This window comes from Lepidochelys kempii, chromosome 4 (assembly GCF_965140285.1).
Source record: "Lepidochelys kempii isolate rLepKem1 chromosome 4, rLepKem1.hap1, whole genome shotgun sequence".
Taxonomy (NCBI): domain Eukaryota; kingdom Metazoa; phylum Chordata; order Testudines; family Cheloniidae; genus Lepidochelys; species Lepidochelys kempii.
Window position 1 is genome coordinate 139,406,905 of NC_136383.1, and position 12,465 is coordinate 139,419,369.

Sequence of the window (12,465 nt, forward strand, 5' to 3'; positions counted from 1 at the left end):
TACTCCAGATGAGGCCTCACCAATGCCGAATAGAGGGGAACGATCACGTCCCTCGATCTGCTCGCTATGCCCCTACTTATACAGCCCAAAATGCCATTGGCCTTCTTGGCAACAAGGGCACACTGCTGACTCATATCCAGCTTCTCGTCCACTGTCACCCCTAGGTCCTTTTCCGCAGAACTGCTGCCTAGCCATTCGGTCCCTAGTCTGTAGCTGTGCATTGGGTTCTTCCGTCCTAAGTGCAGGACCCTGCACTTATCTTTATTGAACCTCATCAGATTTCTTTTGGCCCCAGATTTCAATTTGTCTAGGTCCCTCTGTATCCTATCCCTGCCCTCCAGCGTATCTACCACTCCTCCCAGTTTAGTATCATCCGCAAATTTGCTGAGAGTGCAATCCACACCATCCTCCAGATCATTTATGAAGATATTGAACAAAACCGGCCCCAGGACCGACCCCTGGGGCACTCCACTTGACACCGGCTGCCAACTAGACATGGAGCCATTGATCACTACCCATTGAGCCCGACAATCTAGCCAACTTTCTACCCACCTTATAGTGCATTCATCCAGCCCATACTACTTTAACTTGCTGACAAGAATACTGTGGGAGACCGTGTCAAAAGCTTTGCTAAAGTCAAGATACAATACATCCACTGCTTTCCCTTCATCCACAGAACCAGTAATCTCATCATAGAAGGCGATTAGATTAGTCAGGCATGACCTTCCCTTGGTGAATCCATGCTGACTGTTCCTGATCACTTTCCTCTCATGTAAGTGCTTCAGGATTGATTCTCTGAGGACCTGCTCCATGATTTTTCCGGGGACTGAAGTGAGGCTGACTGGCCTGTAGTTCCCAGGATCCTCCTCCTTCCCTTTTTTAAAGATTGGCTATTACCAGCAGGACAGTGGGGTGGGAGGAGCTATTGTTTCATGATCTCTGTGTGTATATAATGTCTGCTGCAGTTTCCACGGTATGCATCAGATGAAGTGAGCTGTAGCTCACAAAAGCTCATGCTCAAATAAACTGGTTAGTCTCTAAGGTGCCACAAGTACTCCTTTTCTTTTTGCGAATACAGACTAACACGGCTGTTACTCTGAAACCTGGTAGGATTTGGGTGAACATATGCTTGAGGTTTGTCTAAATTGGAGATTTGCCTCCACAGCCACCAGTGTAGCCAAACCAGCGCAGACAGGTAACGTCACTACTTGAACCCATGGAACTTAATGTGGTTTGACTCAGTTCCATCGGTACAAAAAGGAACTTTGCCCATCTGTACTACTGATTTTCACCGGTGCAGCCTCACAATGGCTGCTATGGAGGTAAATCCCCCAAGAGCTGGCTAACTTAGGGAGCTATCTTGGCTTGTACATCACTGCTGCTCTCTACTAGGTGAAAATGGAACTGCAAAACCAGTTGTGGGGCAATCTGGGTGTGGGCGACTCAGTGGGGGAATCCAGGTGCAGGATCTGGCTGCACAGGGGCTTGTTGGATGCAACAGTAATGGGACTCTGCAGGGGGGTCCAGGTGAAGGTGGCTGGGGCTCGGGGGGGGGGGTGTGTGCACACGGGGGCGGGGGAAGAGCTCGGAAGGGAGGTCTGGGTGTGGGGGGCTCAGTAGGGTGGGGATCCACGTGCAGCTGGTTGGGGCTTGGTAGGGTGGGGATCCGGGTGGCTCGTTGGAGTAGTCCAAGTGCAGGGGGAGTGGGGCTCATCAGTGGGGGTTATGGGTACAGCAGGAGAGTCTGGGTACAAGGGCATCTGGATGCGGGGGTTGGGCAGATGGGGGAGCAGCTCCCTGCGTTGCATATGAGAAACTGAGGATTTTCTGGACGAAACTCAGGATAGGCTTCTAGGGGCACAAAGCTCTACAGATATAGAGCAGGTTGCACAGAGGAGCCAAGAGGCCAGTGAAGAAGCTTGGCAACATGTGACCTCCAGAAGAGGTAAGCGGAATGTCCGGGTTCCAGTAACACAGACACAGGTAACTAACCGCTTTCATGTTCTCTCCACAGGTATCGTTGCGGAGAGTGGACCAGATGATATGTCTGGGGCGAGAAAGCAGAAGGAGACTCCGCTGGCTGGAAGGCATGAGATGCTATGTCCTGAGGTTGGGAGTTCCACGACCACCACTCCCAAGAGGAGAAGGCGGGTGCTGGTGGTCGGGGACTCTCTCCTCCGGGGGACTGAGTCATCTATCTGCCGCCCTGACCGGGAAAACCGAGAAGTCTGCTGCTTGCCAGGGGCTAAGATTCGCGATGTGATGGAGAGACTGCCGAGACTCATCAAGCCCTCGGATCGCTACCCCTTCCTGCTTCTCCACGTGGGCACCAATGATACTGCCAAGAATGACCTTGAGCAGATCACTGCGGACTATGTGGCTCTAGGAAGAAGGATAAAGGAGTTGGAGGCGCAAGTGGTGTCCTCGTCCATCCTCCCCGTGGAAGGAAAAGGCCTAGGTAGGGAGCGTCGAATCGTGGAAGTCAACGAATGGCTACGCAGGTGGTGTCGGAGAGAAGGCTTTGGTTTCTTTGACCATGGGATGGTGTTCCATGAAGGAGGAGTGCTGGGCAGAGATGGGCTCCATCTTACGAAGAGAGGGAAGAGCATCTTTGCCAGCAGGCTGGCTAACCTAGTGAGGAGGGCTTTAAACTAGGTTCACCGGGGGAAGGAGACCAAAGCCCTGAGGTAAGTGGGAAAGCGGGATACCGGGAGGAAGCACAGGCAGGAATGTCTGTGAGGGGAGGGCTCCTGCCTCATACTGGGAATGAGGGGGCGATCAACAGGTTATCTCAAGTGCTTATATACAAATGCACAAAGCCTTGGAAACAAGCAGGGAGAACTGGAGGTCCTGGTGATGTCAAGGAACTATGACGTGATCGGAATAACAGAGACTTGGTGGGATAACTCACATGACTGGAGTACTGTCATGGATGGTTATAAACTGTTCAGGAAGGACAGGCAGGGCAGAAAAGGTGGGGGAGTAGCCCTGTATGTAAGGGAGCAGTATGACTGCTCAGAGCTCCGGTACGAAACTGCAGAAAAACCTGAGTGTCTCTGGATTTAAGTTTAGAAGTGTATGCAACAAGATTGATGTAGTGGTGGGAGTCTGCTATAGACCACCGGACCAGGGGGATGAGGTAGATGAGGCTTTCTTCCGGCAGCTCACGGAAGCTACTAGATCGCATGCCCTGATTCTCATGGGTGACTTTAATTTTCCTGATATCTGCTGGGACAGCAATACAGCGGCGCATCCAGGACGATCCAGACAATCCAGGACGTTTTTGGAAAGCGTAGGGGACAATTTCCTGGCGCAAGTGCTAGAGGAGCCAACTAGGGGGGGCGCTTTTCTTGACCTGCTGCTCACAAACCGGGTAGAATTAGTGGGGGAAGCAAAAGTGGATGGAAATCTGGGAGGCAGTGACCATGAGTTGGTTGAGTTCAGGATCCTGACGCAGGGAAGAAAGGTAAGCAGCAGGATACGGACCCTGGACTTCAGGAAAGCAGACTTCGACTCCCTCAGAGAACGGATGGCCAGGATCCCCTGGGGGACTAACTTGAAGGGGAAGGGAGTCCAGGAGAGCTGGCTGTATTTCAAGGAATCCCTGTTGAGGTTACAGGGACAAACCATCCCGATGAGTCGAAAGAATAGTAAATATGGCAGGCGACCAGCTTGGCTTAATGGTGAAATCCTAGCGGATCTTAAACATAAAAAAGAAGCTTACAAGAAGTGGAAGGTTGGACATATGACCAGGGAAGAGTATAAAAATATTGCTCGGACATGTAGGAATGATATCAGGAGGGCCAAATCGCACCTGGAGCTGCAGCTAGCCAGAGATGTCAAGAGTAACAAGAAGGGTTTCTTCAGGTATGTTGGCAACAAGAAGAAAGCCAAGGAATGTGTGGGCCCCTTACTGAATGAGGGAGGCAACCTAGTGACAGAGGATGTGGAAAAAGCTAATGTACTCAATGCTTTTTTTGCCTCTGTTTTCACTAACAAGGTCAGCTCCCAGACTGCTGCGCTGGGCATCACAAAATGGGGAAGAGATGGCCAGCCCTCTGTGGAGATAGAGGTGGTTAGGGACTATTTAGAAAAGCTGGACATGCACAAGTCCATGGGGCCGGACGAGTTGCATCCGAGAGTGCTGAAGGAATTGGCGGCTGTGATTGCAGAGCCATTGGCCATTATCTTTGAAAACTCGTGGCGAACCGGGGAAGTCCCGGATGACTGGAAAAAGGCTAATGTAGTGCCAATCTTTAAAAAAGGGAAGAAGGAAGATCCTGGGAACTACAGGCCAGTCAGCCTCACTTCAGTCCCCGGAAAAATCATGGAGCAGGTCCTCAAAGAATCAATCCTGAAGCACTTGCATGAGAGGAAAGTGATCAGGAACAGCCAGCATGGATTCACCAAGGGAAGGTCATGCCTGACTAATCTAATTGCCTTTTATGATGAGATTACTGGTTCTGTGGATGAAGGGAAAGCAGTGGATGTATTGTTTCTTGACTTTAGCAAAGCTTTTGACACGGTCTCCCACAGTATTCTTGTCAGCAAGTTAAGGAAGTATGGGCTGGATGAAGCACTACAAGGTGGGTAGAAAGCTGGCTAGATTGTCGGGCTCAACGGGTAGTGATCAATGGCTCCATATCTAGTTGGCAGCCGGTATCAAGTGGAGTACCCCAAGGGTCGGTCCTAGGGCCGGTTTTGTTCAATATCTTCATAAATGATCTGGAGGATGGTGTGGATTGCACTCTCAGCAAATTTGCGGATGATACTAAACTGGGAGGAGTGGTAGATACGCTGGAGGGGAGGGATAGGATACAGAAAGACCTAGACAAATTGGAGGATTGGGCCAAAAGAAATCTGATGAGGTTCAATAAGGATAAGTGCAGGGTCCTGCACTTAGGACGGAAGAACCCAATGCACAGCTACAGACTAGGGACCGAATGGCTAGGCAGCAGTTCTGCGGAAAAGGACCTAGGGGTGACAGTGGACGAGAAGCTGGATATGAGTCAGCAGTGTGCCCTTGTTGCCAAGAAGGCCAATGGCATTTTGGGATGTGTAAGTAGGGGCATAGCGAGCAGATCGAGGGACGTGATCGTTCCCCTCTATTCGACATTGGTGAGGCCTCATCTGGAGTACTGTGTCCAGTTTTGGGCCCCACACTTCAAGAAGGATGTGGATAAATTGGAGAGAGTCCAGCGAAGGGCAACAAAAATGATTAGGGGACTGGAACACATGAGTTATGAGGAGAGGCTGAGGGAGCTGGGATTGTTTAGCCTGCAGAAGAGAAGAATGAGGGGGGATTTGATAGCTGCTTTCAACTACCTGAAAGGGGGTTCCAAAGAGGATGGCTCTAGACTGTTCTCAATGGTAGCAGATGACAGAACGAGGAGTAATGGTCTCAAGTTGCAGGGGGGGAGGTTTAGATTGGATATTAGGAAAAACTTTTTCACTAAGAGGGTGGTGAAACACTGGAATGCGTTACCTAGGGAGGTGGTAGAATCTCCTTCCTTAGAGGTTTTTAAGGTCAGGCTTGACAAAGCCCTGGCTGGGATGATTTAACTGGGAATTGGTCCTGCTTTGAGCAGGGGGTTGGACTAGATGACCTTCTGGGGTCCCTTCCAACCCTGATATTCTATGATTCTATGATCCCTCCCCCTGCAGTTGAGGAGCTGGAAGTGCAGGGGGTGGAGGGGAGTTTTCAGAGCTTCTTACAGCCAGGGGAGAAATCTGGGAGTGGGTCTGACATGGCCCCGGATGCTGTGCAGGGGAAGAGGAAGTCTCATCCTCCCCAGCCCAGCTGGGACTAGCAGCTGAGCCTGGCATAGGGTAAGCGCCACCAGCTGGGTCTTCCCCAGTCCCGCCCCTTGCCCTACAGTGATTTACCTCTCTGCCAGCTGCCCTGAGCACCCGAAACATACTGCTGGGGGAGAGGTTGCATAATCGCTATTGTGGCTTCCCTTTGCTTCCCCATCAGAAAGCTATTTTTCTGAGGGGAAGCAAAGAAATCTGCAGGGGACAAATTCTGCACATGCACAGTGGCGCAGAATTCCCCCAGGAGTAATACATTTACTTTGTATAGGGTGTTGCTTTCTCTGTAAGTATAACAGGTAAAATTAGAGCAACTTGTTTACACCATACTATAATTCTAGCAGATGTTTTCAAAGGCATAAAAGGGAAGTGGGCAGCCATCTCTCCATGTAAGTTAGGTGTCCAGCACCTCACTGGGCACCTTTGGAAACTTCTCCCTTTGTGTCTTTGTAACTGCTATTTTCAACAAAACCCAAGTTTTGCATCTGCTTTTATTAAAAAAGATCAACCAGTTCCAGGGAGGGCATTGTCCCTTTCCAGAAGTCCACAAGACACTTTTTTTTAAAAAAAAAAAATCACCCACTTAAAAGTTACAGCTGCATAACAAACAATTTTACACTTTATTCCTGTAACTGCAGTAAACGGTTTTTGAAAACTAGGTTCAAAAGTTGCCATGGTTTATCCTGGAGCACGCTGTGCAACTGATAACAGGACCTAACTTTGCTGGAAAAACATTTGCCATTCAGAAGTTTTATAAATGCTTTCAACACCCAACTCTTCTACAGTAAACGATCTGTCTTATCTATTTTAACATCACTTTTCTGAACTCTTGAAAACAAGCTCTTCATTTTTGAGAACTCTGGGCCAAATTCTGCCCTCTGTTACACACATGCCTCCTCCCCGGCCCACTGATTTCATCACACAAATGTAATTCAGGGCAGAATTTGGCCCTTCCTCCCTCTTTTTAACGCAGCCTGTATCCCTCAGTAGAAGGTAGTAATTTACAGAGTGAAAAATCAGGTGTTGTCTCCCATGCTTTTGACAGAGATGTGGCCTGAGTTTCACAGGAATGCATGGAACTACTCCCCCACTTTCCCAAAGGAATATGCGCTTGTAAATGCCCAATGGACTGGACTTTGCTACTAGGAGAGTTCTATCACGCTAAGAACTCAGCCGTGGATCTTTCTTGAGCAGACTCAATTACACTGAAAATATCTGTACCAATGATATGATGTGACTTTTAAGGTCCAACAAATCTTTGCTTTGACTGGTGGGAGCTCTCATTCATTACATCTGCAGGACAAGGGTTATGCACAACACCATCCATTCAACATTTAAGGTTGTTAAAGTGGGTCTGACAGGAAAATTTTCAGGCAGCAATCTAGGTGAAAGCAATCTAGGTAAACGGTAAACAGTCAAAGCAGAGGCGATTTCTCTGAGATTCAGGTATGTTGGGGAAGGGGGGAAGAGGAGAAGGTAGCAAGAATGCCTGAGGTACATATTAGACATAAATATCCAAAACCAAGCCAAGCACTTCCAGACAGATCGCTGACTGTTCGGCTTTCTTTACCCAAAGGCCTTCTATTATCTCATGGAGGAAGACAACACCACCTATTTGCTCAGAATAACTCTGCCTTAAGCTTAGTGATAAACATTATACAGAGCAAATCGAGGGCCAGATTTTGCTCCCACTGACATAAGAACAAAACTACACTGATTTCAAAAGGTGTGGGATCAGGCCTTCAGAACACATGAAACTACAGTGAGCAAACAGATTTTCCCATTCCATGGCCAAACTGAAAGAACTGGGAAACAAAAATATCAGTTAATTTCTAAGCAAAATTGAATTTCTCTGTTTTTTCTTGCTCAAACAAAAAACACTGAAAAAATGTTGTTTGGGTGAAACAGACATTTTGTTTCAGCAATGTCAACTGAAAATAAACCATTTTGACATTTCCACAATTTCTGTTTGCAGCTTTTTCAACTGAAACTATTCAAGTTTGACCAGAAGTGGTAAATAATTGATGCCTCGAAAAATATATTTTTCAATGACTTTACTGTTCTCAGAAGACAATTCGCTCAGCTCTACATGAAACATATGAAGATTGAAATTTTAATAGCTAAGATCTGCAAAGAAACACTAAATGTGGATCTCTGGATGTAGTAAATTGCCAAACATGAAATTACACCAAACACAATCACATGGTGTTAACTATACAGTAAGAACATTTATTTCAACATATAAGAGATCTCTCCCAAGCCAGATGATTTGATATAGAAATCAAAATGACCATACATTTTCTTCTCTGTCTTTGTCTACCTTGAACTCAAATTTATACAACATCAGAGTTTGCTTCTGAAACAAAATTACAAATTAAATCATAACAAAAGACACAAAATTTACTGGACCCTAAATTAAATTCTTTTAAAGAATTCTTCTCTCCTCCTGAGATCACCTGGAACTAAGTTCTTCCCCCTCGTCTTCCTCCTCATCTTTCCCATCCTTTTGCTTGGCCATGAATTTCTGTGGGGAAAAAGATTTTAAAATGTCTTACTTTGTAGCCAATGACAAGACACTGCAGTTAACACTTAATTCTCCACGGCAGGATATGCATCATGTTCTAAATACAATGCACATTTACATGTATTGAACAACCAGAAGCTGGCCAACTCCTGATATTGACTAGATTCTATCCTCACTGAAGTTTGCCAGTTAATTTTGCCTAGAGACTCATCTTCAGGTCTGCTGGTAAAATGCACTTATCAATGCTCCTCTTACTCTCCCAAAGCACACACCTGCACCATTGAGGAGATGGTATAAATGACTCCTAAATTAAATTTTCTGATGGTCAAATTAGTATCTTAAGTTACATGTGCAGCCATTTTAATCACAGTCTGGAGCCTTGATGACTCAGTAACATTTGGCAAGGCTAGGCTCTAAATATAGATATATGGAGATTTGCCAAAGACGGTAAGACAACTAATATCCCTCCCACACCTTCGTGGGAGGGGAAGATATCACAGATAGGATTTCCCAGCATTTAACTCAATGGTCAAGGTCATTAAGGGGTTAATAATTTCATTTCTTTAATTTGAAGTGTAGTACACTCTAGAAGTTATTTTTTTGATCTACAGAACATAGCCATGAGTGTCAACGTATTGAAAAAAATAATATAATTTGCATCTATCTGCAATTTGTTTACAAACCATTCTTTTCACCTAGAACCTACGGTTTAGCAAAACCACTACCTGAGATAATTAGCAGTCGACAGAACAAAACAGTTTTAAAAATCTCAGGTACTTTATTACTTACGGTTTAAAGGGAAAGAATCAAAAATTGTTACCTCCATATTCTGCTGATGACGCAGTGTCTTGCAATGATTTTTCATAGACATTTCACCTGCGTAGAAGAGCGAGCAGATCTGACAGAAGTAGCCAGCCTTTGGAACAAGAAAATCTAAACCTAAAAAAAAAAAAAAAAAAAAGGGGGGGGGGGGGAGAATTTAACAATTCATAAACAACTCTCAATTAAAATCTACCAGGTACATTTAACCAAAATGTGTGGGGGTGGCGGTCTCTTTTAGTAAGGCCAGAAGGGATCACCAACTCTTCATTCGCATGCTAACCCCAACAACCAAATTAGTTATTTGGGTATTACAGCCCACAGAAGATTAAACCATTATGTGCCACAGGAACAAAATAGGAGGGACCGAGGTTCACTAGTTCCCAAGGCCCCTGAAATGGCGAGAAATTAAGTAAGATATATCCAGATAGTCCTAGCAAGTGACCTTCACTCCATGCTGCAAAGGAAGGTGAAAATCGGCATGGTCACTGCCAACCTGACCAAGGGAAAAAATTCCTTCCTCGCCCCACATATGTAGATCCTGAGCACATATAGCATGACCCATCCAGCTAAGCATGTGAAAGACAGAATGCTTGGTGCCACTGCAGAGCACCATCCTACCCATCCAGTGTCCCACCTCTGATGAATCTGAGGAAAGAGACCAAAGAAAACCCAGAATATGTTGTGGTTTTAAGGGGGTAACCTTTCCTGACCCCCTGAAGCATGAACTTTAGGAACATAATAATTACAAATTATACCTTACATCTTAAGTGCCTTGTTAGTCTTTGCATCATTTAAATCATTTTATACGTACTGTTCTCCCTAAACATAATATAATTCATTAAGTGAATTATGGAAGCATGCTCTAGATCAAGGACAATTTTATACAAGCATCGTGTCAGAATTCAAATTTCTTAATAAATTCCTTTGCCCTGTGCATGTACATGCTTCCCAAATCCAGTAATCCAACATGGCTACAATAACACCGTAAACAAAATTAAAAATTATGGCACCACAAAGATCAGTTTACATGGACATCTCAACTCCCAACAGTCAAAAAGCCTTAAATCTTAGGATATGTCTATACTGCAATTAAACTCTCATATCCGTTCAATTTCAGGATAGACCCTCTGGCGTCCCCAAGCTCAGACTCTAGCCCAAGCCCAAACATCTACACTACAGTTAAACAGCCCCTTAGTCCAAGTCAGACACCCATGGCTGACATGTGCCAGCTAACTGCAATGTAGACATACCCTTAAGGAACAGAACATCCTAGCAAATCATTCACAGCAACTAGAAAAAACCTTGTACAATCTTAAATTGTCACAGGTGTAAAGTTATTTCATCCATCAGAAACATCAGATTATTCAGTGAATATATGCACACATTTTATTTATAAATATGCATAAACAATGCCCACAGTTCCTATAATTAAGATATTCGTTACTAAAATCAAGTTTTATTGGGATTTAGAACATTAAACAAAGATTTTAGATTTTACCTTTTGGAGTGCTTTGTGTCTTGGATTTATCTGCTGATGAATCAACTTTTCTTCGTTTAGACTCTGGTTCTGTATCTCCTGATCCAAATTCATCTGTTAAAACCATAAAATAGAGTTTGAAGCAAAGACTTACACTAATTTAAAGGTATTTGGTACATAGCTTAAATATTTTTCATTAGTGTGGGAAGCAAACACCAGGTCTATGACCGTTACTGCTTCTTACACTGTTTGGCTTAGCCAAGCTAGAGAGTTTTTTTGTTGTTTTTTTTTAAATAGACACAGGGATGGTATCACCAGATGAACTTGAAATTCAACATTTGTGTTTTACTGTGTCATTGCAAGTGCCTTGTTTCCAGCATGAAGCTCATTACAGACAAAAGAAGCACTACAACTGCCCTCAGTTTCTCCCTTGTAGAGACATCAGCTCAGAATTCATAGATTCCAGGGCCAGAAGGGACCACTGTGATCAAGTCTGACCTCCCTTATAACACATGCCATAGAATTTCCCTGAATTAATTCCTGCTTTAAGTCCAATATTTATCTGTGACTGAACTAGACTATCATTTAGGGAAAAAAACACTCCTGATTTAAAAATCCCTAGTGAGATACCTGGATAAGTTGTTCCAGTGATTAATTACTCTGACTGTTAAAAATTTGCACTTTATTTCTAGTCTGAATTTGTCTAGCTTTGACTTCCAGCCACTGGATCTTGTTATACCTTGGTCAACTAGATTGAAGTGCACTCTATTACCAAATTTCAGTTCCTGATATCAGTGCTTAAGACTGACTTCTGTATCCACATATAAATTAAAACATTAGGAGGACATGCAGATTGTTGTAACATTCTCAGTGCATTTCAGTTTACTGAAACACAAACTTAGTTATACAGGTATAATTGATATGCTGCTCAATATTGAATTTTAAATACTGCACACATGTCAACTAGTTTCATTTGGACTGGAGAACACTGATTTCATAAAAAAAATTAAGGGTCTGTAGAAAGAGTTTCCTGGTTAACTTGGTCTAAGGTAATACCAAAATATTTGCTTCTGGAGACATGCAGATTGATAGGTTCCCCTAGAAAATGGGTGATTGCATTGTCATTATTAGCAGTAAACATTTATATATGATTTTACCCAAAGGCCCCAGTTAGAATTGAAGCATCATTGTGCTTACTAGTGTAGAAAACAGAAAAAAATCTTTGTGGGTGTCTGAGCTCCCAAACATTAAGGCACCCCAACATAAAGCTGCAGGACTTTGCAGCTTGAATTTGAGTAACAGTTGGAGGCTTTTGTAATCTTGTTTCTAGAATGCTCAAAATAGAGGATTCATATGCAGTCTCCCAATGGTTAACCATTTTAAAATGGGCTCCATAGGTAATGTGGCATGGCACACTATCTCATACTGTGAATCTGCAGAAGCACTGTCATAAATGAGAACAGAATCAAGGAACAACTTTCCAAAGGCTGGGTAGACTAGAGGGAGCACTAATAAGTACCAACTTTCCCTACCTACTCATTGCTTGAAACTTTCCATCCTAGCATGTTCTCCTAAAAATCTGTCTCTACTGTTAATCTATTCAACTTGACCTTTGGGCCAGAGACTAGGGGGAGGCAAATTGTACCTTGAATCCTGGAGGAGTGTGGGGCCTGTAGAGGGGAAGAAGCTGAGAAAAGTACACATCAATGCTTTAAGGGTTGTTCTTGAATTCTGGCTATAGGAATTCTATCATGTTGTGCAATATAGTATACACCTAAACCAAGCAAAAAAACCTGAAAGGGCAAAATTAAAAAAACAAAACAAAGCAGTT

The 12,465-nt window shown here is 44.3% G+C and overlaps 1 protein-coding gene across 12 annotated transcripts in view; it reads right to left on the reverse strand.

Annotated features, from left to right (window-relative positions):
* Positions 1–8,019: 8,019 nt before the first annotated feature.
* The window catches only part of ZNF638 (zinc finger protein 638), a 63,473-nt gene continuing 59,027 nt past the window's right edge, over positions 8,020–12,465 (reverse strand). For 11 of the 12 annotated variants that reach the window (XM_073343039.2, XM_073343037.2, XM_073343038.2 and 8 more), the window contains 3 exons: positions 10,656–10,748; positions 9,156–9,274; positions 8,020–8,335 (listed from right to left, as the gene is read on the reverse strand). In XM_073343039.2, the coding sequence (XP_073199140.1) occupies positions 8,264–8,335; positions 9,156–9,274; positions 10,656–10,748 (284 nt within the window). In that variant the 3' untranslated portion in view covers positions 8,020–8,263. Of the gene's footprint in view, positions 8,336–9,155; positions 9,275–10,655; positions 10,749–12,279; positions 12,428–12,465 lie in introns of those variants that run through there. The other variant, XR_012158791.2, reaches the window with a different exon arrangement.